The 27,022-nt window shown below is 41.4% G+C and overlaps 2 protein-coding genes, 1 non-coding gene and 1 pseudogene across 4 annotated transcripts in view; 1 reads left to right on the top strand and 3 right to left on the bottom strand.

Annotated features, from left to right (window-relative positions):
* Positions 1–2,333: 2,333 nt before the first annotated feature.
* On the bottom strand, positions 2,334–6,404 carry LOC128779821 (large ribosomal subunit protein eL8 pseudogene; annotated as a pseudogene).
* A 5,495-nt stretch (positions 6,405–11,899) lies between these two features.
* TPT1 (tumor protein, translationally-controlled 1) lies at positions 11,900–15,492 on the bottom strand. Its single transcript, XM_024569581.3, has 6 exons — positions 15,335–15,492; positions 15,002–15,075; positions 14,283–14,473; positions 13,798–13,903; positions 12,882–12,998; positions 11,900–12,106 (listed from the first exon to the last, which is right to left on the bottom strand). The coding sequence occupies exons 1-6, from the start codon at positions 15,360–15,362 to the stop codon at positions 12,104–12,106; spliced, it is 519 nt and encodes a 172-aa protein (XP_024425349.1). The 5' UTR covers positions 15,363–15,492; the 3' UTR covers positions 11,900–12,103.
* On the bottom strand, positions 12,175–12,305 carry LOC112314066 (small nucleolar RNA SNORA31). Its single transcript, XR_002975759.2, has one exon. It is a non-coding gene; the product is annotated as a small nucleolar RNA SNORA31 (small nucleolar RNA).
* A 226-nt stretch (positions 15,493–15,718) lies between the features above and the next one.
* SLC25A30 (solute carrier family 25 member 30) overlaps positions 15,719–27,022 on the top strand; it is an 84,988-nt gene continuing 73,684 nt past the window's right edge. The window contains exon 1 of one of the 2 annotated variants that reach the window (XM_024569597.4): positions 15,719–15,963. In XM_024569597.4, the coding sequence (XP_024425365.1) occupies positions 15,860–15,963 (104 nt within the window). In that variant the 5' untranslated portion in view covers positions 15,719–15,859. The remainder of the gene's footprint in view (positions 15,964–27,022) is intronic. The other variant, XM_024569609.4, reaches the window with a different exon arrangement.

Here is a 27,022-nt window from a genome sequence, read left to right as displayed (position 1 = left end):
CCTGTGGGGGAAGAAGAAAGGGAAGGGAAACGCACAGGTGTGCTCCCAGGAGGGAGAGTACTTGTGAGGGGACCTTTGTCTTGAGAGTTTTTATTTCTCTCTTGCAGGTGGGAATCTTAGGGGAGGTCTCAGTGGAGGGTTTCAACAGAATATTCATCAGTTTTCCAGGTGTGTTCTTTCAGGGTCGTGGTCTCCACCTATTGGTCAGCACCAGGGCAGGGGATCATTAGTCACTGCAGGTGGTTCTGGGGCCACCCATTTGGTTTTGCTGCTTTTCTGTGTCTGGAGCTGAAATACAATTGAGGCCTAGATGTTATCTCTAGGGAAGTGACCTCCTGTATCTGGCTGTAAATGACTTGTCCAGTTTGTTCAGCTGTCTCAGTTTCCTCATCTACTTGCAAAGGAATTTTCCGAGCTTCTTATTATCCTGCCTCAAGATGAGAAGACACCTGTCTATGAACCATGAAATGGTTCCCTCATCAGAACCCAATCATGGCGGCATCTTGATAGCAATTTCAAGCCTCTGGAACCGTGAAAGATAAATGTTGCTTCAGCTAGGCAGTCTATGGCATTGTGTTATATGAGCCCAAGTGGACTAAAACAATACCATAATTTATTCAAACAGCCCGCCACCGATCAATACTGACCTCCAACCTTTTGCTATCAGAAACAATACTTCAGAGAATAACTTCCTATACAGTCAGTTCATTTACAGTGTTGATAGATGTAGAAAAAACTCCCAGAAGTAGAAGGACTGGGACAGTGGTCCTGTGCATTTATGACAACATTGCCCACTCACATCCCCACCTGCGAGGTCTGGGAGAGCCTGCTGCCCTGCAGCCTCCTCCACAGAGGGATAGCAAAATGTTTTATCTTTGCAACTTGATAGGTCAGAAATGGTATCAGAGTGCAATTCCAATTTGTGTTTCTTATGTTCTGAGGTGGAATATCTTTTCATATGTTTATAGTTCTTTTCTGCAAACTGATTGTAACCCTTTCCCGTTGTTCTATAGGGTTGTTGGTCTTTTTCTTACTAATTTGCAATGTTGGGAACCAATTCTACAGTGATGTCTCCCATTCCTGCATGGTCTGGGCCTTCTGAGCAAAGGACATATTTGAATAACAAACATTCTTAGGGCTTAGATAAATACCTCTAGAGATAGGATATCCTTCTGAAGGATCTCAGAGATGGATCTCCCCAGAGACATGCAGGGCAGTACACTAGAGATAACTTTTCTTTTCCCTCAGACATGCAGATGATTACATTCCAGGTGAGTAATGCCCCTATCCAGATGGAAGGATGGGCAGATGTGTTAGCAGCCTTTATAAGCCCATAGTCTCCTAATTTAGGGTTCTTCTCCTGTGGTTACCCCACTGCAAGTGCAGGGAACATTTTCTTCCTTCATGTCACCCATGGTGGTAGAGGATGGGAACCTATGCAAGATACTGCTCTGGCTGCTGTTTTGCTGTGAGTAATAAACCATCTACCTCTCTGCACAGAGGTCGTGTATCTTCTGTCAGAGAATATATATGAAACTGTGGTAGGTTAACTTGTTAGCTGGCAAATAGGGTAAAATCTCAGACTCTTTACAATTTCTGGCTTAATACGTAGAAACTCCCCTGTCTATAATGTGAAATGCAAAGAATTTCATCTGTATATTTAAAAATTGTACCAGGTAATTGTGAAGCATGGCTAGGGATGAGACAAAGGTGTTATATTTTTCAAGATTCAGCAAAATGCCACATCTCCCGCCATGGAAACACACATGGATATAACTTTGAAATCTAGAGTAGGATAAGAAAAGGTCTATTGCAGTTGCAAATGCAAAGAGCAATACAATGAACTTCCGACACTAGGGAGAGCTAAGCATTTACAGACATGAAGTGCTCTGAAAAACAATCATTTCACAACTAAGGTAGAAGAGGAGCATTTTGCATTACTTTTGAGATTAGGCACCTTAACCTTTAACTGCATTAGTGATCGCCAGGACTTGTGGCTTGTGTGAAAAGCAATTCAGATAGAAGATACTACTCTTCTTCAGACTAAAATATTTCCTTAAAAATTGATTTTAGAGAGAGAAGAAACCGGGGAGAGAGAGAGATTGGTTTGTTGTTCCAGTTATTTATTTACTCACTGTTTGATTCCTGCATGAGCCCTGATGGGGGTTCCAACCCACGACCTTGGAGTATGGGGACAGTTCTCTAACCAACTGAGCTACCCAGCCAAGGGAAAGACAGTCTTGTCTGATTACCTAGTTTTCTGAAATTTTAGTGACTGCATTAGAAAAGGACAGAAGCAACACAGGGGAAATTATGGCCCAAAGCATCTCAGGAACCAGTGAAAGCTCATTATTTATTCCATCAGCAAATCTTTACTGAATACCCCTGGCAAAGAAGGAAGACTGACAAAACCCCATTGTTACTTTCAGAAATAATAGTAATGCAAAGACAAGGAATTCAATGAGTTCAGTGAGGCAGAAGATGGGTACCTGATGCCAGTGTGAGTGAGGGTGAATGGATGGTTGGAGGAAATCAGGAAAGTTGAAGTGGTGCTGTTGTGTAGAGATGATCAAGAGGGCCTTTCAGGAGAGAAAAGAGCTAAGGTCAGAGTGTGTGTTTCACCTGGCAGTGAGGGTGGTTGGGAAGGAGGGATAGGTAAGCTTGAACAAGTAGGCCAGTAGTCCTTCAGACTTTGTACAGAATTTTATTATAAATTTATATTGAAGAAAGTGGTCAATTTCTTTCTTAAAAAAATAGCTTTCCATTTGCACCTTCCTGAATTCTATAGCTTCATACAAAGAAGAAAGATCCAATGGACAGTGCCCAGCTGACAAACTGGAAACATCTGCTTGATAAGTAACCCTATTGAAATGGTGTGTGCTCAGGAATTAGCTATAACTTAGAAAAAAACAAAATCTTTCTGCAATGGCCGATTCCAGTAGAGTGTGCTCAACCCCTAGAAACTCCCTATTCCTTTTTTGTGTCTACAGCTAGTCTCATATTTCTCCCTTGGACAAGGGCTAAATGTTAAAATTCATATATTCAAAGCTTATATTTGTGCTTCATAGTTTTATAAATGAATTCGATTATTGGTCAGCTGTTACCTGCACAGAAAACTTCACTACCCAACAAGATGCACTGACCTCTCTTGACCATCTAACCTTGCATCACCCGCCACCAATTACCAATCTTGAGAGAAAATACACTCCCTTTTCACATGCACCCACAATGCATTTGGGACTGGTCACGTAATCTCTGGGGCCCAGTGCAAAATTAAAACCATGGGCCCTTTTATTAGAAATTTCAAGACAGTGAAGGAAGAACATTATATCAAGCATGTAACCCTGGCTGGTGTGGCTCAGTGGATTGAGTGATGGCTTGCAAACCAAAAGATTACTGGTTTGATTCCCGGTCTGGGCAAATGCCTCGGTTGTGGGCCAGGATCCCAGGTAGGGGTGTGAGAGAGGCAACCAATCAATGTATCTTGTACACATCGATGTTTCTCTCCCTCTCTTTCTCCCTTCCTTTCTCTCTAAAAATAAATACAAATCTTTTTAAAAATAAGCTTTAATTTAAAAATAAATAAATAAATGTTTTAAAAAAAATAAACCAAGCGTGCAGCCCTTTTAAATGTGGGGCAGCTGCACAGGTTGTAAGCCAATGAGGTTGCCTGCCCTGTGTATGCCGACAAACAGGAAGGAGTGAGGGGAGTGGTGAGATGTGTGATACAGAGTAAGAGCAAGTGAATATGGATTTGAAGTCTTGCTCTATAGGGAACCGATCCGCTTGGCATGGCGAATGTAGCCCAGCCCTATCGGAAAACTAACAGGCGTGATTCAGCACACAGGAGCCAAACCCATGGATTGGCTTTCCTATGGGAAACCAGGCCTGCATTACACCTAGGCTGCTTTGAGGCTCGCTTTTGCTAAAACTCCCCCACCCTGAATTGAAGCTGTAAATGTTTACTGCTTATCATTAAAGTAACCTCCTGAAGTCTGTGCTAATTCTCCCAAGGACAGAGTGTAACCAGACCAATCACTCATCGTTCCCTTGCATTTGCAACACTTTTCCCTTGTTAATCTGTAAGAAGTAATTAGTAACATCCTTTCCTTTGTTATCTGTAAAAAGTAATCACCTAAAGCAAACCTGAGCATAATGAATGAGAACCTTCTTTGATGTATGCTATTAGAAAGCAATAAAAGCCTGTCCAGGCAAGGGTTGGGGTGCTCTCTCTCTCTCAGAGAGTGGCCATGCCATCCCTTTTTCTCCACAGGACTTCAGTAGTCCGTATGAATTTGTTCATTGCATCTACAACATACGGACCCTACTGGACAGAGTCTGCATCTTTGCCCCCTGGCATATGTTACCAATTTGACTCAAATAAACGCTGAAGAAAATTAAAAAAAATTCAAGTGAGCATGCACAGGGTGGGTGGAGGAGTAAAGGGGCTTCAGATACAGGGAACCTGAGGGGTTAGAAGAGAATAACAGAATATTCAGCAAAATTATCACAGGATACTGACAGGAGAAGCTAAGCAGTAGTTGGAAGGAGTTTTGCCTAACTCTCATGCCCCATAAACTACAGGTTTAGAAATTGTCTCTGTGTTGCTCTTGGGATGCTAACATCTCTGCTGCTGTCACACTCATGCCTAGTCCTCCTCTTCATCTGTGGAGCAGAGCAGAACAGGTTGCACACTACTTAACCAGTTTCCAAAAGCTTAGTCACTTCTGCTTTTAATAGATGCCAGCAGTTGGTATTTAATGTCCTGATGATATTATGGCAATCACCAAGGGTACTGACACCCAGCCCATGTCCCACTTGACAAAAATCCATCAATGTGGATTCCTTTCAAATTAATGGAGGCAGCTTAGGCAGAATGGAGTGCTAGAAGTGATGGAGAAAGATATTATAAAGCACCACACCAAGAGCTGAGTTTACTTAGTTTCCAATTTTGTACTCACCACCTATTGATATGCATTATTCTACCTCAGTGTGGTAGTAAGGACATATTTTCGTTTTAATTTCATATGCAGTAATTTTCCCCCGTTCACTTGCCAGTTCCCCCTACCCCCCAGATTGAATAATAGTCTGGGTATGTGACTTAAATGACAGATTGGCAGTTGAGGGAGACTTTCAAATTAATATACTCGAGAAGGAAATGACATGTGTCAGGGTTCAGAACAAGTCACCCCAAGATGTGCCTCTGTGGTATGTGGATTGTTTTGAGCTAAAGGCAATTTTAACTATGGGCTCAAGAGAGAATTCTGCCCCTTATTCCCTAACTACCTTGAACTTGAATTAAGGGACTTGCCCTAATATCTATCTATATCATCTATCTATAGGGCAGGTAAAACTAATTACTAAACATCTGCTCTTATGACTTGCAGTGACCCTTTGAGGCCAAAGAACCTTACCTCATCCCTAGCTGAGAATGTCTAATATACCTCTTTTTCTTTTCTGGTTTTTTTTTTTTCCTGAAGGAGAATTTTATTACTTTTATGGACAGAAACCATAGTGCACACTCAGCCCAGGTTGGTGGCCAGTTCCTTGGCCTTGGCCTTTTCCAGCTTGGCGATGCAAGCCACCAACTTGTGACCCAAGATGTTGTCTCCCCGGTTGTGGCAGATCTCATTGTAGCTGTTGTAATTGGTCTGGATGGCTTCCACCAGCTTGGCCAGAGCTTCTTTGTCTTCCGAGTTAACCTGTGTGAAAGTGACGGTGGTGCAGGTTTTTCTATGGACCAGATGCCCCAGTCTGGTCTTCCTCTTGATGATGCAGTAGGGAACCCCCCATCTTCCTGCACAGGGTGGGCAGGAAGACCACCAGCTTGATGGGATCCACATCATGTGCCATCATGACTGGCTGGGCCTTGTTCTCCACCAGGGTGGTGACAGTATTAACCCCACTCGGAGGACAGGTGGCCTCTTGGTGGGGCCATCCCCTTTGCCGGCAGCTTTTTTCTCAGCCTGGGACAGCAATCTCTACTCTTGCTTTGCTCTGGTCAGTACTTGTGTGCCAGCTTGAGCAGCTGCGTAGCTGTTGGGCTGTCCAAGGCCTGGGTAAACTGGTTAATGGCAGGAGGCACTTTCAGGCACTTATAGAGAATAGCCCTTGGCTACTGCAGCTGGGTGTAGGGGGCCATTTGACAAAGCAGTGAGGTCCCTTTTGGGCTGGATGTCCTGTCCAATGCCAAAATTCTTTGGCCTCTTCTCAAACAGGGGGTTCATCACCTTATTGACCTCCTGCTTCTTCATGACCTTGGCGGGAGCAGGTCCCCCCATCTTCCCCTTGGCCTTCTTCCCTTCGACATCTTGGATGATGGGAGGAGAGAGAAAAAGCTCCTGTCTTTGAATCTCTTGTCTATACAGGGTTTCTGACTCATGTATGCAGGGTTCCCACACAGATTAAATTTGGTTTTCTTTTGTTAATCTATTTCATGTCTATTTGATCTTTAGACCAGTTTAAAGAACATTGATGGTAAAGCTTCTTCCTCCCCTAAACATGTAAAGTTGTTTGGAATATATGTCCCCAAAATACCAACTTTCTCTGCAATTTGCCAAATTTCCTGCACTCTAGATAAGGACATGTGCAAGTTGCATTTGATAATAAGTAGAAATTTTTTTTATCCTCACCTAAGGACTTTTTTCTTTTTTCATTGCTTTCAGAGGAAGGGAGAGAAACATCAATTGGTTGCCTCCTGTTTGGGCCTGGACCTGATATCGAACTTGCAACCTTTCAGTTATGGGATGGCGCTTCAACTGAGCCACACCAGCCAGGATGATAATGACTAGGATTTATCTGCTGTCTTTACACATGAGGAAAATCACAAAGTACATGATTAGATTCTAGTGTCAAACTAAATGTTAGGAATTCTAGTAGGTCTACAGTACTATTAAAAATGCTGGCCCTGGCCAGTGTGGCTCAGTTGGTGGAGCATTGCCCTGTAATCAAAAGGTTGCAGGTTTGATTCCCGGTCAGGGCACACACCTAGGTCATGGGTTCAGTCCCCATCAGGGCACAGGGGAGAGGCACCTGCTTGATGTTTCTCTCCCTCCCACCCCCTAAGTAAAATCAATGCCCTCGGGTAAAAAAAAAAGTGCTGTATTCTTAACTAACTGGGTATTGTGGTCTGTGTGTCTGTCCACTCCTAGTTAGAGGGCACAAGTGAGTCATCTGATATTCTCACTTCCCCATCTGTAAATTGACTCATACATGCAAAAACCTTTATCTGGCATTCTCCACCTCGGTGCTTTACCTCAAAAGCTCAGAAAAGATCACTAAGCATAAACACAGGGAGATGTCAAGTGTATGGGGGTGGGATAGGGTGGGGTGTGAGCAATTGAGGGAGACATTGAACAAGTAATTACTTTGCAAAGTATCTTCCACTAGGCTCACTGTTGACATTTTTCTCACTGAATCCTATGGACAGCCACTGAGGTTCTCATGGCCCTGTGTATGTGGAACCTTCAGTGGGGTGAACATAAAACTTCCAGCATTATTTTTTACCTGTATACTACAAGTTTAAAGACTTATTGAGATGGCTGTCATAGCACCTAACAGTAATTCAGTGGAAGGTGTATAGTACGTTTCCTTCTTTTTTTAAAAAAAGATTTTATTTATCTTTAGACGGAGGGGAAGGAAGAAAGAGAGGGAGAGAAACATCAATGTGTGGATGTCTCTCACACACCCCCTACCAGGGACCTGGCCCACAACCCTGGCATGTGCCCTGTGGGGATCAAACTGGAGATCTTTGGATTTGCAGGATGACACCCAGCCCACTAAGCCACACCAGTCAGGGTTTCAGTGACTTTCAAGTATGGTCCATGGGTAGGTTCAGAGGATCATACTATATCCAAAAACATCAAGTTGGGCTCTCAGTTCTTCTAGGCAGACTCTGGAAAGTTGTGTCTATTGCCACAAACCTGAAGCTTCCCCTCCCCCCCCCAAATTGATTTGTAACCCACCAGGGGGCCATTAGCCACACTTCTACCACATAATTAAGGGTTGTATAGCCATGACCTACTAATTGTAAGGTACTGGTCACGGAGATGTAATCCTGGTTTACGTGCCATTTTACTGAGTATTCTGCCAGCCAAGGTCATTCAGCTCCATGCACATGCACACAGATGCTCAGTACTTTAGGGTGCTGTTCCCAGGGTTTTTCCAAGTCTGTTGAGGTTTTTGCAATTCTACCATTATTGTCATCATTAGCAGTTTCATTTACAGTTATTAATCCTGTAGGCCAGATGATGGAATTTACAAACATATTTAGTAGTGATTTAAATAGAGCTTAAGAAAAATGTGATTCAAATGAGTTATTCACACACCTACTGCATAAACAGATTCACATATAATAAAAAATACTTGGCCTTGTCTGGGTAGCTCAATTGGTTAGAGCATCATTGTGATACTCCAAGGTTGCAACTTCAATCACCAGTCTGGGAACATACAAGAATCAACCAATAAATGCATAAATAAGTGCAGTAACACATTGATGCTTCCCTCTCCCTCTTAAAAAAATCAATGAAAATATTTTTAAAAAATACTGTATTTATATTTCATGGGCAATATGCTGCACGTGAATTTGCTGTTCTCTTGAGCCTGTTTTTTTTTTTTTAAGATTTTATTTATTTTTAGAGAGAGGAATAGGGAGGACAGGGAGATACACATTGATGTGTGAGAAAAACATCAACTAGTTGCCTCTCACAAGTGTCCCAACTGGGAACCAGCCCCACAACCCAAGAATGTGCCCTTTCCAGGAATCAAACCAGTGACCTTTTGCTTTGTGGGACGATCCTCAACTAGCTGAGCCACATCAGTCAGGGCTCTCCTGAGCCTGTTTTAATCAGGCTTTCTTTCCTATTAAATATTTCTAAAAGTTTACCATCTTACCTGACCAGTTTATAACAGGTAACCTCGTCGACTGCTTCCTCCTTCCTGAAAACACTTGTCCACTAGAAGTCCAGGAGGCCACTCCCTTGGATTTCCAATCTCAGGGGCAGTTTCTTCTTAATACCTTTGCCAGTTCACCATACTAACCGATCTTTAAATTGGAGGGCATGAATAATCTCACCCAACGTTCTGGCTTCAAGTCATGTATTGAGGCCCTGGTCAGGTAGCTCATTTGGGTGGAATCAGCCTGATGTGCCAAGGTTTCAGGCTGGATCCACAGTCAGGGATCAGCCAATGAATGAAATAAGTGAAACAACAATACAATGTTTTTCTTTCTCACCCTATCTCCCTAAAAATCAGTAAATAAAAATTAATTTAAAAGTCGTCACGTATTGAGATCTTCCCAGTTATCTGAGTCTCTAGCTTAGTCCTCCCCACTCTCCTCCCATGGCAAATGTCTGCCTATCCTATTCGTCTGCATCAAGAACTGAGACCCTGGCCAGGTAGCTCAGTTGGTTAGAGCGGGTGTCCCAATATGCCACGGTTGTGGGTTCAATACCTGGTCAAGGCATGTGCAAGAAGTAACCAGTGTTTCTCTCCCTTCTTCTCACTTTCAAATCAATAGAAAATTGAAAAAAAAAATCTGCATCTCATATTATGTCCAAACCTGAACTCTCAATATCCCATTCCATCTCAATGTTAATTCCTTTCTTCCCAATGCCTAGGACAGAACACTGATTTCTCCTCCTCGTTCAACACATGGGCAAATTCTGTTCTCAATTTCCCATCACTTTCACAACTACAACCCTAAACTTTGTGTGTCATCTTACATAGAAATATTGCTAAACTCTTGTTCTCTATTACCCCACTATCCAGAAACCATAACACGATCCTTTAGGGCAGATCGTGTCACAGTCCTGTGGCTTTCCTGCACAATCTGGTTTCTTTCCCCATGCTCTCACTATACTACCTCAATTCTTCTCTTGCCACTTTGTATCCAGCACACCCCTAAACATGTTCAGCACATTCCACTTCAAACTGCATTTGCTATTCTTTGCCTGGAATGCTTGCCCTCAAATGTTACAAAGGCTTTCCTGGACAACACTGTAAAAAACAAGTCTTCTCCACCAAATAGTTTTCCATACATTCAGCAGCTGGGCTCAAAGACCACTAGCAACATGCCTCTACCACTTAGCATCAATGACAACAAAACGATACATAGCTACTGACATACAAAGTAAACACAACTTAGTGGGAGTAACTAGATACAAAATAAGCATTCTTAGCAACTACCTGAACTCTACTTCCTACACAAAGCCTCTGCATTGACTGCTATTCCAATTTTTCCAACTTTTACATGGCTAGTTCCAACTTTTACACCAAATCCCACTTCAGCTTAGATGTGACTTCAACATCTGCTATCAAGTTATCCTCCTCTTTGACCACTGCCTGAGAACTCCCCACTAGCATGTTCAGAGTGGCCTCCTCAATCCAGTGACTGGTGCATTTTAATGTCAGAAATCAGAATGCTTAAAAGTGTCACCAGTTTCCTACGTGTGTGTTTCCAGTCACCAGTGGGCATTTCTGACCTAATGTCTCATATTCTGAACCACATCTTTGAAGTCACTAGGGCAAATTCCAGATTGCCCATTCTCTGGATTTACCCTGGAACACATATAACGGTCAGATTTTTAAAAATCACTGGCTTTAATCCTGGCTGGTGTAGCTCAGTGGATTGAGTGTGGGCCTGCAAACGAAAGGGTAACTGATTCCATTCCCAGTCAGGGAACATGCCTGGGTAGCAGTCCAGGTGTCCAGTAGGGGGGCACAAGAGGCAACCACACATTTATGTTTCATTTCCTCTTTCTCCTTCCCTTTCCCTCTAAAAATAAATAAAAATCTTCAAAAAAACCCCACTGGCTTTAGTCTTAACCCTAAAGTTTTAAATGTGGAATCATTCAGAAGACAAGGGTGCAGGGGAATAATCCCCCAACTTCTCTTGTAAACTCACATTTTACATTCTTTGGAGTAAAACAGGCTCAATTGTTTACAGCGTTATTTCTTAATTGTAAAATCTCCCATGTTTTTCCATGGCACCCCCCCCACCCCCCTCCCCATTCATCTTGGTGGCCACATCAGACAGTGCCTAGGAACCTTTTCCTTGCACCTGCCCTGGAACCTTAGCAGACAGTAACTACCCATATCAAATAGTTTGTACTTTCATTCCATACCCAATAGCCTTATTCGTATGTAATACATGAAGCAGTTGCTTTCTCTTCTGTCCAACAGCCAACTCACATTCTATCTACAACCTGACCTTTAAAAGCAAGGGCCAGCAAACCTTTCCTATAATGGGACACACATTTTAGGATTTGCAGGCCCTAAAAGTCTATCACTCATTTCTGCCACTGCAGTGTCAAGAGCCAGTCAATCCACAAATAAATGATTGTAGCAATGTCCTGATAAAGCTGGACACCAAATCAGATTTCCTATCCCTTAAGTTATTGTTTCCCCATTGAAAAATGTAACCACCTCAATCACATAAAAATAGGTAGCAGGATGAGCCAGTTTGCCAACCCTATTCCAGGAGTTTGACAGAAGCCTTATTACACAATTTCAGAAGACCTAGATTTCCATAGAACTTGGTCCTAAGTTGATATGCTATTTAAATAGGCTCAGACAATACTTGGTTTCCAACTGGGTTGGTCTTTTTCTTTTGGTTATCTCCTCCAGTTAACTACTTCCATTTGTAGGTGATGAAAAATGTTTAAGAATCCACTTCAAATGTTGGCTCTGCTGTGAACATGGAATCTTTCCCTTTACTTCAGCTCAGAATTAAGATCCTTGCTTTTTACAGTCCATTCTCAGTAGTTTTCACTGTAGACGTTATCTGAAGATAGTCATGCTCTGTAGTAGTGATCTATAACCAGGCTCTAGCTTCTCCAGGAAACACTATATACAGGATGGATTTAAGCACGTATTAAACTAAGAGGCATTCTCTCAAATATTTAAGTTTAAATGCATTTTATTTTTAGATAACCTACATGACATGTTTTTCTTAAAAACAATGCCTCTGCTCCATATAAATCAAGGTCAAAATAAATGGAGAACTCAAGGTAACATCAGTCCCATTTGTCCTAGGTCCTGGTGTATGGATGAAAAGCAGCAGCCAGTTATGATGACAGGTGATAGATCCAAATTGCCAAATTTGTTACTGTGAAAACAAGAAGAGTGTGTTAATATCTTTTCCCAATATGGAAGCACATAATATTTCCAGGCTGCAGATGTAGTCCCCTATTCAATCTGGGCTGCCACAAAGACAGACAGAAAGCACAGGGTTTTTTTTTCTTTCGCATCCTAGTGCAAACCAAAAGAACAACGTTAGATTGTTCAAGGTCTATCAGTGGATGCAAAACCATCCTTACTAAGTCATTTTAAACAAAGTCCCACTCAAACACACTCTGTTGTACCAAAGCCTCAGATATCCCAAATAATTCCTCTTGGCAAGCCATTTGTACTCTTCTGAGACACCTGCCTTGTTGCCTCTAATTTTGTTTGGTATAGCCTTAAGTTCACCTTGTTGCTAATTTATGTGAAAGCCTCTGAAAGGGATGATAATAAAACACCTTCACTTCTGGGAGCAGCCATTGCTTACACAGCAGATATTCATTTAATTTTACTAAAGCAATGTGCATATCAATATTTACTAAAAGCTAGTAACAGCAAGGCTTTCAGTGATCAACTACCATTCATCACAAACTCAAGTGAAAGGATTTTGATGCAGGAAGTTTTCTCTACAAAGACTACAACATAAAATCTTTTACATGTGAAATCCTCTTCAGACACTCAAAGAGAAACAAGACCTGTACCCGTATTTTAAAAGGACCACTGTAGAATTCATGCTAACCATCTCACTAGCACAAAGAAGAATCACACCGAGGATGTCTCCATGTCACATTACTGATTTTGCCCCACTGTTGTGTACTTACACATTTTTCCATTTCTAAACCATCCTTAAAGAAAATCATATATGGGGTCACACCGTCCTCACGGTAGTCCAGCAGAGCAACCATGCCATCTGGATTCATGTTTTCACCAATAAAGAACTTAGGAAGCAAACAACAAACATCTAGAATTAGATCATTATATGCAAATGTGTCATATCAAAACAAACTGGAATAAAACCAAAATGACTCAGAACACCAAGATTTAATGAAGAGAATTTCAGTAGCCAAGGCTTTGATGCCTAGGAGAAAATAAATTCTCACTAATCACCTAACTAAAGCACCAATAAGGACCAAAATAATACAGAAAAATGTACAGGAACACTAAGCTTTCTGGTAACTTTTCTCAGACCCATATATACAATTCCTATTTACAAAGTCAAGTACAGGACCATAATGCTGCCAGTGAGAGAGTGCATCATATAGGGAAAGCATCTTATGACCAGTGTGTGTGTGAGAGCCAGAAAAATCAAACAGCCAGATGGTGATAGATTTTTTCCTTTATTCTTAGAAAGGAAGTCACTGAAGTTCTCTAATAGGACAAGTTCAAATTTATCAAGAAGACCTCCAGTGGCAACGAGACACTGAATTGTAGAGAAAGAACCTCGAAAGGCCACTTAGGAGGTCAACAAGAAATTTATGAGGAAGAACTAATAGATGTCATTAGTGTAGGGATGAGATTCTGGAACCAGAAGACAAGATCTGGAGACACACTTGGGAGCAGGCAAAGCTATTTCTATAGCCTGTACTATTGGAATTGAATCTGTAAGTATCCAAACTGCTCAAAAGCCCAGGAAAAGAATCACAATTTAATTACAAAGACCCATCAAAGTAACTAATTTTATGCCCTCAGTTAAAACTGTACAATCCTTTGATCCAAATACTTAAGGTATTTATTTACCTGGTAGTTTTTGAAATTAGCAAGGATGTGCTTGATTTGTTCAGCAGCCCCTGTCATAAAAGGCTTTACTCTTTCTGGCCTCTGTTCTTCAAGTTTCCCTTTGATTCTAAAAGGATATTTTATTAACAAGTTAAAGTATTGACTTATGAGTAAAATAACTTTTTATTAAGTAAATACCCAAAGTAAAAACAAAGACCCACTGAAAACAGTAAGTTGCTGTCACTGACCAAAGTTAACTAGTTCCCCGGATGAGTCAAAATCTGTCAACTTATTTCCAAAGTACTATCTAAAAAATTAAAACCAGACAGCTTGCTCCAGTAGGCTCACATTAATTCACTTACAAAAAAGCAAGCACCCTTTGAGTCCACCAATTTAGAAAGGTTAAGGCCTCCCCACAAGTATGTCTGCTGCTAAAGAATCCCAAAGTTATCCAATCCCTAAACCCTACAGAATTCCAGACAGCCAGGGGTGCCGGTATCACTTACGATTTCATGTAATCTTTGATGTACTTCTTGTAAGCCTCTTTTGTGAAGCTGGTTTCCTGCAAATGATGGTTCATGACAATATCAACACCAGTGATTACAGTGCTTTCTGTTCCTTCGCCCTCCGGGCCGTCAGCGGAGGCATTTCCACCAATAAGCGAGTCATCAATGTTACCCTCTGTCCTACTGACCATCTGTATTAAGAAAGAGTATTTTAGTATAAACGAACCCGAAACATTTTTCTTTACCAGTAGTTTATGTACCCACCCACCATCCTCCCACCAGACGTTCATGTTGAAAACCTCAAACATTTGAGGGGGAAATTTATGACTCCTCGGTTTCCTGAAACACCTTAACTCAACATGAACTTATTGCTGATGGAAATCAAAACGTGGTTATCACAACCCAAATGGACGTTTTCTGTGGGCTCTCGGGTTGAGCAAGGAGACATATAAGGAATTCACTAAAGGGCTTGGGGACCTCAAACCGTAGACGTAAACAACCGGTCCTGGACAGACACTGGGGAGGATGGGCACTCAGGCGGCAGACCTATTTCCAGACTCAGCTCCGCCTCCACTTTTCTAGAAAAACCCGAGCCCGGAAAAAGTCTCCTCCGCCAGGAGGCAGGGCGGAGGATTGCACAATCTCGGGCGGGGGAGCGACGGAAACCCGAGCTTGCCCAGCTTTGCCACCCCGGCGCCGCGGCCCTACTACTCACTCACCTTCCCCTCTACCTCCAAACACAGCCCGTCTGCGACCTCGCGGATCTTGTAGATATCGGAGAACATCTCATCATCTGCTCGGAGACACAGGCCCGCCGTCAAAACACGCCCAAAGGCCCAAAGCCGGCGCCGCCATTTCCCGCGCCGGCCAGCCTCACGCGGTCCTCTCCCTACCCGGGCGCGTGCCCCAGGCACCGACCCCTCCTGGATCCCGGGAAGGCCACCGGCATCCGCTAGGCCCAAAACAGCTGCGGCGTCCATGTTCCCGGTCCCCCGCCCCCCACTACCTCCAGCCTCTGCGCCTGACAGTAAGTTATAGCAGTCACAACTCACGACTGATGAGATCCCGGTAGATGATCATGATGGCGGCTGGAAGAAGACGACAGCAGCGCTTGCTGAGCAGGAGCCCGGAGCTCTAGCGAGCGCGGTGCAGCCTCAGCAGCGTTCCAAGGGAGGGGGGAGCGGGCGGAAAAGGCCGACTCAGCCGCTCCCCAACCTCATATAGAGGGCAAGTCCCCTACGTCATAGCCGGCTGCGCCTCCGGAAGCACCGGAATTGGTGACGTGGCACGCTGAGCTGCGTTGGGCGGGGCCCCAGCGCGGCCTGGGTTGGGAAGCGGCAGGCGAGCATCCGGGCACTTACCCTGGAAACACAAAGTCGCGTTTTAGGGGACGCATCGGGGAGGGACTGGTGAGAGGGCAGAGGAAGGGGTCCCGGACCGGGGGAGAGCGGGGTTAGGGGAGAGAGTGTGGGAAGCAGAACCTGGGGCCGCCCTGGGTGGGGCTTAGTTGAAGTCTCTTCAAGCTTCCGTCCGTCGTGGCGCGCAAGGCAGGTTCCCACCCCTTACTGGGAGCGGAAATGTCGCGTTTCCAGATTACTTGCGGTACCCTGTTGTCGGGGCACTTTACATTTACGAAGGGCCGGGTCCTGGAGGCCTTGGAGACCACGAAGATGAGGGCAAGGTATGAGGGTTTTCCACCAGCCACTATGGTCTCCCGAGGGCCTCGGAGAACTTTTCAGCATTTGTTTCTACGGCTGCTGCAGCTGTAGTTTTTGGACGCCTGTGTGGGGCCGAGCGGAGTCCGAGTAGTACGATTCAAGACGCCTCGCTGGTCCCTGGGAATAATGGGGCGGGGGTTGGGGGCTTAAGGCCTTTGGGAGGGAAGGAGGAAGGTGAAACGTGAGTTTTCATAGCTTTCCCATCTGTCGGTTTGGTCCCTGTTAGAATGCTTATGGATTCCTAAGGCATGCTGCTTAAAGAGCTCTTTCTGTTTGCTCTTGGCCTGATTTATGTCCTTTGTTTGAAAAAAGGGTAAATTGTCACTTTAAGGTAAAGTTGAAATTATATCCCAGGTGCTAGAGGGTTAAACATAAAAATAGGGAGCTTCCAACCTGCCCACGTGTTATTTGGACTTCAGACCCAATTATTAGGTACAAAAATAAAAACGAATTTCCCTGTTTAGTTGATTTAAGCCAGTATGAAACTTGAGAGTTTGATACATTCCAAATGTTTTTATGATCCTTTTCTCCAGTTTTATGTTCGATTAAAAACATTGGTTAAAGTTTTACAAAAACAACCACATTGAAAAAGTACTCAAGTTAGAGACAAAACACAGAGGTCCTGGTTGTGAACACATTTAATCTAGTTCCACTCTCAGAAAATGTCATTTGGCTGGGCCGGGTAGCTAAGTTGGTTAGGGAGTCAACTGTATACCACATGGTCGCTGGTTGATTCCTGGTCAGGGCACATACAGGAATCAACCAATGAATGCATAAATAAGTGGAGCAACAAATGGATGTTTCTCTCTAAAATCAGTTTAAAAAATTCTAATTAAAGAATTGAGTAATTAAAGCACGTTAAGAATTTTTCCTGAATTTAATAATAAAGCATTTCACAAAGAGAAAGCAACCCTTGTGAAAGAGGAGGGTACAGGGCAGGGAAATGAGATGATGGAGGAGCCAAAAGACAAAAGCCAAGAAATGCATCCACCACTCCCTCACCCAGCCCTCCCCCCCAGATGGGGCCCTTGGCTGCACTGGATATCCCAGAATACACTGACTTGATAACTGGGAGGAAGCTAAAAATGGGTTGAAAAAGTTCTGAAAAGTGAACATCTGACACATGGTCCTGGAAGGATCACTCAAACCTCTTGATATTTTTGTGGGATATATAAGTGGAAACAGACGATTATCCCAGGTATATCACAATTGAATGAGTTCCCTCAGCTTTAAAATTTTCAAATTCTTTAGAAATATTCCCAGGCCCTGGCCAGGTAGTTCATTTGGTTAAAGCATTGTCCCTGTATGCCAAGGTTACAGGTTCAATCCCCAGTCAGGGCACAAGAGGAAGCAGCCAATGAATGCATAAATAAGTGGAATAACAAACCGGTATCTGCCTCCTAAATTTTGCAGCTACATGAGAATTGGTATCTCGTGCAATTAAAGAGATTTCAAACACAATGTCTTCTGTCCTCTTCACACAAGTTCTCGCATGAGAAAACTAAGAGAAGTCATCAGGATTAACTACAGTGACTTAACCACATTAGGGTTTATTTTCTCTGAGTAAGGAAATTCAAGACTATGTAGTCCAGACTGAAGCTACAAAGCAGTGGTGGCTTCATGGGCATCAGAGATCTGGGATCTTCCTTTCTTTACCATTCATACGGCACATCCATCTTGCAGGCAGCAACAGGGGAAAGACCAAAGCGGTGCATTCTAGTTTTGTGTTTCCTTTCTAAAGAGCTACTCTAGAAAACCCACTGAACAATTACAAAATGATGCATTTGGTTGCAAGGAAGGCAGCAAACTGTAGTCTTCTAGTTCATTGACACTGGCTCATTGCCACATCAAATAAAATTAGGATTTTGTTGTTAAGGAAGAATGTAAGTAGCTAGGAGTCCCTGCTATGGTTCTTAGCTTAGAGGTGTTCACCTTGCTTAGTGGAGGTCAGGTTCAAAACTCTTATGAGATTGATTTGCTAACCAGAATAGCAGTAATTTAGCATAAGAAATTCTTAGCTGGTTAGATGTAGAGTAGAAAGTAGTCAGCTAAGTTATAGAAATTGTGCTTTGATTAATAAGAGGAATTAGGTGAGGGAGTTGGAATGCAGTATATGATTGTGACAGAAGCTGATTAAGAATGAACCAGCTAAGTAACTATCCTTTGTGTGTGATCTGAACTTTTTCATTTTGAAATAGTTAATGAATTCTCATTTCTCTTTCCTAGACTCTTCATACTCTAATAACAAATCATTACTTTAGTCAAAGGGAGAGGGAGGGGGAGAGAGGAGAGAAAAACATTTGATGTAAGAGAGAAACATGGATCAGTTGCCTCATAAGGCCCCTGCCCGGGGACCTACCCCACAACCCAGGCATGTACCCTGCCCAGGAATTGAGCCCGAGACCCTTTGGTTTACAGACCACACTCCAACCAATGTAGACACATGGACCAGGGCTCCTGGTACCTCCTGTCAGTCTTCCCACCACTCCCCATAACAGTCATAGAATTCAGCTCATACTAGGAACCCAATACAATTTTAGAATATTAAAGAAAATTTAGGATTTTGAAAGAAAAAGCCCGAAGATAATTAAATTTCATTAAGAGAACAAACCAAAGTATAGAGCAGCATAGTGTCCATATCCCTTTTAGGAAAAGAATATTTTTCTGTCTGCATATCTATTTAATTTTTTCATAAATTTAATAATAGTGGAAATTGTGATGTAGAGAAAGGAGTTAGAAAAAAATTTATTTTTAATTGTATAATCCGTGGTACTGTTTGAATCTTTAGCATGCATATGTGTTACTTTTTATAATTAAATTATTATACTGCAGTGCTTCCCAAGCCTAGGGATTTTATGAACAAATAATATTTCCTAAGAAATTTGGATCTTACCTTAGCCAGGTAGCTCAGTTGGTTAGAGTGTTGTTCCAATACACCAAGGTTGCGGGTTCGATTCCCAGTCATACAAGAAGAGTTACCTACAAAGTAGTTCCCATAAGACTATCAGCTGATTTCTCAAAAGAAATTTTATAGGCAAGAAGGGGGTGGAAAGAAGTATTCCAAGTCAAGAAAAGCAAGGACCTACATCCAAGATTGCTCTACCCAGAAAGCTTTCATTTATTTTATTTTTTATTTTTTATTTTTTTGGATTTTTAAAAAATGTTATTCAGTTACAATTGTCTGCATTTTCTCCCCATCCCTCCATCCCATCCCAGCCAATCCTCCCCCACCTCTACCCTCCCCCTTGATTTTGTCCTTGTGTTCTTCATAGTAGCTCCTGTAAACCCCTCTCCCCACTATCCCCTCCCCACTCCCCTCTGGCTATTGTTACATTGTTCTTAATTTCAATGTCTCTGGTTATATTTTGTTTGCTTTTTTGTTTTGTTGATTATGTTCCAGTTAAAGGTGAGATCATATGGTATTTGTCCCTCACCTGGCTTATTTCACTTAGCATAATGCTCTCCAGTTCTATCCATGCTGTTGCAAAGGGTATAGGCTCCTTCTTTCTCTCTGCTGGAAAATGGGCAAAGGACTTGAACAGACACTTTTCCAAGGAAGACATACAGAGGGCCCAGAGACATATGAAAAGATGCTCAGCATCACTAGACATCAGAGAGATGCAAATTAAAACCACAATGAGGTACCATCTCACACCGGTCAGAGTGGCCAACATAAACAAATGAACAAGTGTTGGAGAGAATGTGGAGAAAAGGGAACCCTAGTACATTGTTGGTGGGAATGCAGACTGGTGCAGATACTGTGGAAAACAGTATGGAATTTCCTCAGAAAACTAAAAATGGAACTGCCTTTTGACCCAGCAATTCCACTGTGGGGATTATACCCTAAGAACCTTGAAACACCAATCCAAAAGAACCTATGCACCCCAATGTTCATAGCAGCACAATTTACAATAGCTAAGTACTGGAAGCAACCTAAGTGCCCATCAGCAAATGAGTGGATCAAAAAACTATGGTACATTTACAAAGCTTTCATTTAGAATGGAAGGGCAGATAAAGTGCTTCTCAGATAAGGTCAAATTAAAGGAGTTCATCATCACCAACCCCTTATTATAGGAAATGTTAAAGGGACTTACCTAAGAAAAAGAAGATCAAAACTATGAACAGTAAAATGACAACAAATTCACAACTATCAACAACTGAATCTACAAAAATAAACTAAGCAAACAAGTGGAACAAGAATAGAACCACAGAAATGGAGATCACGTAGGGGTTAGCAGGGAGGGGGGGAGGGAGAATGGGGGAAAAGGCACAGGGATTAAAAAGCATAAATTGTAGATACAAAATAGGGGGAAGTTAAGAATAGTATAGGAAATGGAGCCAAGGAACTGATATGTATGATCCATGGACTCAAATGAAGGCAGGGGAATGCTGGAGGGAATAGGGGTACTGGGCAGAGGGGGATAAAGGGGAGAAAAAAAGAATGGGACAACTGTAATAGCATAATAAAATATAAAAATGAATAAAGTGAAATATAAAAATACTATTATTTAAAAATATTTTATTTATTGATTTTTAGAGAGGGGGGGAGGGAGGGAGAAAGAGAAGGAGAGAAACATCAATGTGTGGGAGAAACATTGATTGGTTGCCTCTTGAAATGCCAGGGACGTGGCCGTAACCCAGGCATGCACCCTGATGAGGAACTGAATTGGCAACACATCAGTTTGTGGGACCACACCCAACCCACTGAGCAATACTATTATTTAAAAAAACAACAACAATTGGATCTCAATATAATTTTGCCGGTAAAGGTTAACAATATGACTACAACTATAGTCTACTACTTCCATTTCATAAATGAAAGGAGATGATCTCTAAATAAGGGGTAATCCTCTAAACTGAACACATTTAAGTCTGTAAAAAAATCATAATTTGTCCTTATTTTTCTCATCCTGATAGCTACTGGAGTGTAAAGGGAAGGGGGGTCCAAGTTTATGGGCTTCTGACTCCTAATTGGGTCCTTTTGGTTGAATAAACAAACAAATACCTGCTTGAATATAGCTAGGTGCTTTGAATTCTGACACCAGTCTTAAGCTTTTTATAATGGGTGAATACAACACCTGTATTTTGGGTATAGGCAGCAATGAATAGAAAAGTGAAAATCAATTACAGGATATTTTGGAGGCAGTATTTAATTGGTCTAATTCATCTTTGAAATTTATCACATAGTTAAGATGAAAGAAAAGCTGTTGGCATGGCAACAATTATTTTTCAAGGCTGCTTTAGCAAGGGGTCACTGGAATGTTAACTATGGGAAAGGAAGTAGTTTTTTTAGATCTCTTAGGGCACACTAGTGCAGAATTTATAATGGCTTTTAGAGCAAAGTGTTAATTCTATTTTAAATATAAGTGTAAAAATTTGTTCAAAAGCCCAAGAATTAAAGTTATGGAAATGTATTCAAGAATACATGATGTAAAAATAATATGAAATATGTATTTAAGGTTTACAATCTGAAATATATATAAATGTATAATGTAAAATAAATATAATTATAAAAATAAATATATCATTTATATCCCTATATAGCACATGTACAATATAAATATATATAGGAATACACATATATATGAACATAAGTATGTAATTTTTCATTAGCCCATTTTTGTCCTACCCTTTAGTATATATTAGAGGTTTATGCCATTCTCAGAAACCATCCCAGTGTGATGAGAATTTGTTTTGAAACAAACAGTTATATGTTGCTAAGGAAATATACTTCCAAGTGGTCTTGCTCTTCATAATTCTGTGATGGTATCTAGGGAGAAACACATTGTGTTTTCCTTTACCTTCACACACAATACTTCTGACACCAGATGGTTTTTTCCCATACCAACCAATTCTATAACACCAGCTGAGTGCCCTATGATTCAATTCAATTCTGACACTAACTACCCAGATCCCATAGGTTAAGGATTCATCCTACAAGACTATCCCTCACTTACATGTGAATTGCAAGGAGCAGGTCCCCAGGTTACATATAGCTTCTGGCCAACTTCACTATAAATTGGAGGTTCCCAGGACGCTCTCCTTTGCGTATAGGGATGGCTCTCTAACCAACTGAGCAACCCAGTCAGGGTTTTGTCTTCATTTTGTATGCGAGAGAATGAGGCACAGAGAGCTTAAATGACTTCCCAAGGTCACACAGCTAGAACATGAAAAACCTGGCTCCAGGATCCACTGTGATCTACTGTGATCATTGATCTAAGATCAATGTATGCATTTTCCTGCATCACATGATGCCTTCAGGGGAACATAGACATGAAAAGACAACTGTAGCTTTCCCATCCACACTGGTAAGTGCACTAGTTTAAAAGTTAGAAGAGCTGGGTTCAAATTTGATTCTGCAACTTGCAGCTGCATAATTTTGGGCAAGTCATTTAACCTCTCTGAGCCTTTGTTTACAGAAAACCATTCAACTGATAAGAATTGTGAGTATTAAATTCAAAAATACTGTAGTATTAAATTCAAAAATACTATAATGTACAGGAACGTGATGGATATTTAATGATATTATTTTCTTCTAGTTATCATTTTAGTTCAAGGTGATTTTAAGTTACTTGAATAATTCAAACTATTTAAATTTAATATTAAGAAAGATGTGAGACCTTATAACTCTAGAATGCGATGTGCCTGGAGCACATAGTAGCTACTCAAATTCTTTTATAAACAGATCAGCATTTCAGCCAAGCCTTTACACACTAACCATTACCAGTTTAGAGCTCTAGAGTCTTTTTAAGGACATTATAAATAAAGATAACACATATATCAAAAAAGATAATGTATTGGAATGCACTTTGTGAAAGTGTGAGGTTACATACAAGGAATTAAGAAATAATTAGTAGTAGTAGCAACTGGTTAATTATAGGACATCCCAGTCTTAGTTTTTGGTTGATTGGCCTTCAGTTGGAAACCTGTGGTCATTTTTTGAACACATTATCATTAAGAGAACAAACCTATGGGCTTGTGGCCCATAAAACAGTGGTTCTCACCACTGGCTGTGCATTAGAATCACTTGGAAAACTTTTTTTAATAAAGCCCGATGTTCCAGATAAATGAAATTAGGATCTTTGGGGATGGGAAACAATCACCAGAATTTTTTAAAGCTCTTGCAGGTAATGCCAATATGAACTCAAGGTTGGGAATCTATCTTAAGGAATTTTAATAAGAAGAGACTTTTTCAAAATAGTAGTCAAGAGAAGCAATTTAATACCTTTTTAAAATGAAAGTTCCTGGTAAAGGAAAGTAGAAACAGAAGATAGTAGTTGTCTGGAATACCTTCTGTAGACTAAAAGAAGTGTGATCACCCTGATTCCTCTTAAGGGAATTGCTTAACAGTCAAGTTTTGGAGGGTGAGCCAACTTTGGGAGTGCTGAATGATGAGAAATTGCTGAAAACACCTCACTTAACTCTTGCTTTCTCTGAAAGACAAACTACTAACTCTATAGAAACTAAAGGTATACTTTGGCTCAGATTGTCACCTGCTCCATAGGTTCTCTATGTCCACCATGTTAAAAATTGCAATTACTGGTCTCCTCTTGGATGTTCCCATTCTTTTCTCCCTAATTTTTCTTTGTATCACTTATCATCAATCAACATAGTATTTCTTTACTTATTATTTTATTTTCTTTCTTGTCTCAAGACAATTTAAGCACCATAAAGGTAGAGATTATTATTATTTGCTCACAAATATATCCCCTGTGCCTGGAATGGCACCTGATAGATAGTCAAAAATTGTTCAGTGAGTGAACCTCAAACCAAGACTCATAATAGAATCTACTACGGGTTTAGCATCGTATTCCAGCACAGCTACTCTATGAGGTGGGTAGTCATGCTTGTGTGATCTGATTATCTGAATTCCTTTATGAACAACTTAGGTTTTTGGCCTTGCCATTGACTGAAAAATAAAGCTAGAAGACCAGTAACTAGTGGCTAAAATAGGCTGTCTGTATAAGTTAACATAGAAAAGTGCTCTTCCCTTGGAGTGGGAAAAGTGCTCTTAGACATAATGTAAGTGAAAAAAGCAGGTTATAGAACAGCATAATGTTACATTAAAACAGAGCACTGGGAGAATCTCCCCCATTGGCCAAGATGGCGGCAGGGGGGAGGTTTATATACTGAGTGCATGAAAAGCTAGCTAAGTAATTGAATAGAAAAAAAAAGAAGGCCCTCTTCCCCTCTGTTAGCAGATTGGGGGTGAGACCAGGGGAAGGTAGACACATGCACCATGGAAGACAAAATGGTGCAGGGGAAGGTGCTGACCAAAGAGGACTTCCAGTCTAGCCTGGGAAAGAAGGGGTTAATAGGGAAAAGAACCCACCCAAAGCACATGAAAGTTTGAAAGTTTTGGAAGTGAAAGTCTGAAAGTTTTGCAAGTTGATCGGTCACTTTGAGAAAGCACCTGGGCAGTCCCAAGCCCAGGCTAATATAATCCCAAGGGAACAAAGAAACATGCCCTCTCTGGCTCCTGACCTGCACTTGCATGGTTCACTTCTCTGTTCTCTCCATGAGCCATATGCCTTTAGCACCCATGTGGCCTGTGGCCTCCAGGAGGGAGCCTCTTGCTCTCTCTGGCCCACCTGGTGATGTTTTTACCAGTGTGCTTGAGTGCACTCTCACCTGGGAGCAAGTGACCTTGTGGCTCTGGCAACCACATGGGCTATGGCCATATGGGCTCCATAGGCTTCAGGAGGGAGCCTGAAATGAACAGCAGCTGGAAACAAGCTAAGCTACCTGGATGGGGAGTAAGATTGCTTAGCAGCTGCCTATGGGCTCCAAAGGACTGGCTGTTCTTTAAAATGGAGCAGGAATTCTGGACACTGGCTTTTGTCTTGGCCTCGCTGAGGACAGTTGGACTTTCCATGGCAGAAAGAAGAGATGGGCTTTGAGACAGGAGTCCACCATTCTCCCAGGTTGTGCAGCACTTGAATAAAACCCCTTTCCTTTTGCACCAGTGTCTGTCTCACAAGTTTGGCTTTTGTGGTGAGAGGCAGCTGAACCTGTGTTTTTTTGTTCAGTTACAATAACATATACATCATACCATCTTTTTACACGCACAAATTATATAACCAGTATATTGTTATAGACATATGTATATATTTTGTAAAAGCATACACAGTCTAGAAGGATTGCATCAAACTCATAACAGTGGCTAACTCTGGGAGGCAGCTGGGCTAAGAAAAACATGGTCAAGTGAACTAATTGTAATGCTTGGATTGTAATTTATCACAATAATGTCTTTACAAATAATTTTACATTTAATTGCTAAAGTGTTCTTTTTCTCATAGATACTTAGCATGAGAATACAAATAAAATATGGGGGAAGTATTTATATTATATATAGACAATTCGTAATAAAAATGCAGCAAAGAAATAAAAATATGAATATATGCCTGAGAATAGCTAAAGGAGATCTATCTATAACGTGTGTGGCTGGGAGGAATTGGGTTTTTTGATCACTTGGTAAGCACGGGGTACATGTGTGTATGTGTGTGTGTGAGAGAGAGAGAGCAAGAGAGAGAGAGCAGGCCACCATGTTTTTTTTGATTTGAAAAACTGGCTCATAAATTATTTTTCTAAAAATGGCAGCAAGTACTTACTAGGGAGTAGTGAAGAAGGGATGGGTTAATGCTTGCTGGCATGCTGCAGGAGGAAGATAGCTTATCTTCTACTTGCTACCATTTTAAGTGAAGAGCACACTGGTGTGGGAATTAGAGATAATATAATTTACAAAGTATATCAATTTCTTTTCCTTATACTGTGCCTTGCTTGAAATACTATTGGTAGCAGCTTATAGAGTTCTATGTAGCACATAGCACATTCAAGAATTAATGAGGCAATTGGTGCAAACCAAAAATGAGTAAGATAATAAGATGAAACCAGGAAGCCAGGGGTAAGGAAGTTATCAAACTGGGTGTCATAAAGTCCTGCACAGTCAATAGACATGGGCTCCAGATTTGGTCAGAAGCTTTTAGCAGCCCTCTCCCCTACCATAAAAAAGAGCTGATGAGAAGATATAATTAGTTCTAAAATTCACCATTTTTGTGTTAAAAAATTTCTTTCTTTTAGGAATTTTTTTTAGTGTCCACTAATGAGATGCCCAAGGCATTTCTCCTATTGGCCCTTATCAGTAAATACTACTACAATAAGTTTAGTACTGGATTTCACATGGCTTATTTCTTTAAAAAAAGATTTTATTTATTGTTTTTAGACAGAATGGATGGTAGGGAGAAAGTGAGGGAGAAAAACATCAATGTGTGGTTGCCTCTCACAACCAAGGACCCAGCCTGCAACCCAGGTATGGGCCCTGACTGGGAATCGAACTGGTGACCCTCTGGTTTGCAGGCCGGTGCTCAGTCCACTGAGCCACACCAACCAGGGCCAATGTAGGCCTAATCTCAGAGTTAATAGGATGAGAAAGTTTAAGGGGAGATTCCATGTAAGTGTTCCTTTTCATTACGATGACACAAATTAAAAAATAGCGTGATTTATGCTTTATAGGAATATTGGACCCTATAGCTCAAAGATTATTATTTAGCAGACATGAGGTAGATACCCTGTTATTTACATTCTCTTCATTCTCCCCTCTTCTTGCTCTCTCCATTTCTTGTCAGAGTGCGCCATCTTGAATCCAGTAACTCCCATCTTAAATCCATTCATTGGAAGCAGCCATGGGTTCTGTGAGGTGGACCAAGGTGTGGGTATTGCTGAGCCACTGCCAGAGCCAATACATTGGAGATGTAGTCACAACCGTCTCCCTCATCCAGTCAAGAACAAGCAGGCAGATGAGTCAGGTCTGGTTTCATTTCATGGATAATTAATGACTGGAAAGGACTCTAATTCCAGCTCTACACTCAGTATGCATTCTTATAATTTTAGCAGCCTAAATAAGGGTTGGGTATTTACCTAAAGTAGAATCTGAAGAGCAGATGGGACTTTTAATTTTTTTGAAAAGTTTTATGAAAGTATAATATACATACTGAAAAACATACATACTGTAAGTATGCTCAT

Source organism: Desmodus rotundus, chromosome 13 (assembly GCF_022682495.2).
Source record: "Desmodus rotundus isolate HL8 chromosome 13, HLdesRot8A.1, whole genome shotgun sequence".
NCBI classification, from domain to species: domain Eukaryota; kingdom Metazoa; phylum Chordata; class Mammalia; order Chiroptera; family Phyllostomidae; genus Desmodus; species Desmodus rotundus.
The sequence above is the reverse complement of the archived record's forward strand: the minus strand, read 5'-3'. Positions and strand labels throughout refer to the sequence as shown.

What these genes read in the sequence shown, in the direction of transcription:
- TPT1 (XM_024569581.3), bottom strand. Translation starts at nt 15,362, where the DNA reads ATGATCATCTACCGGGATCTCATCAGTC. An exon ending in GTTTGGAGGTAGAGGGGAAG is followed by an intron (nt 14,474 to 15,001) that starts GTGAGTGAGTAG and finishes TTCTTAATACAG; the next exon opens with ATGGTCAGTAGGACAGAGGG. An exon ending in ATCAAAGATTACATGAAATC is followed by an intron (nt 13,904 to 14,282) that starts GTAAGTGATACC and finishes ATATCCTTTTAG; the next exon opens with AATCAAAGGGAAACTTGAAG.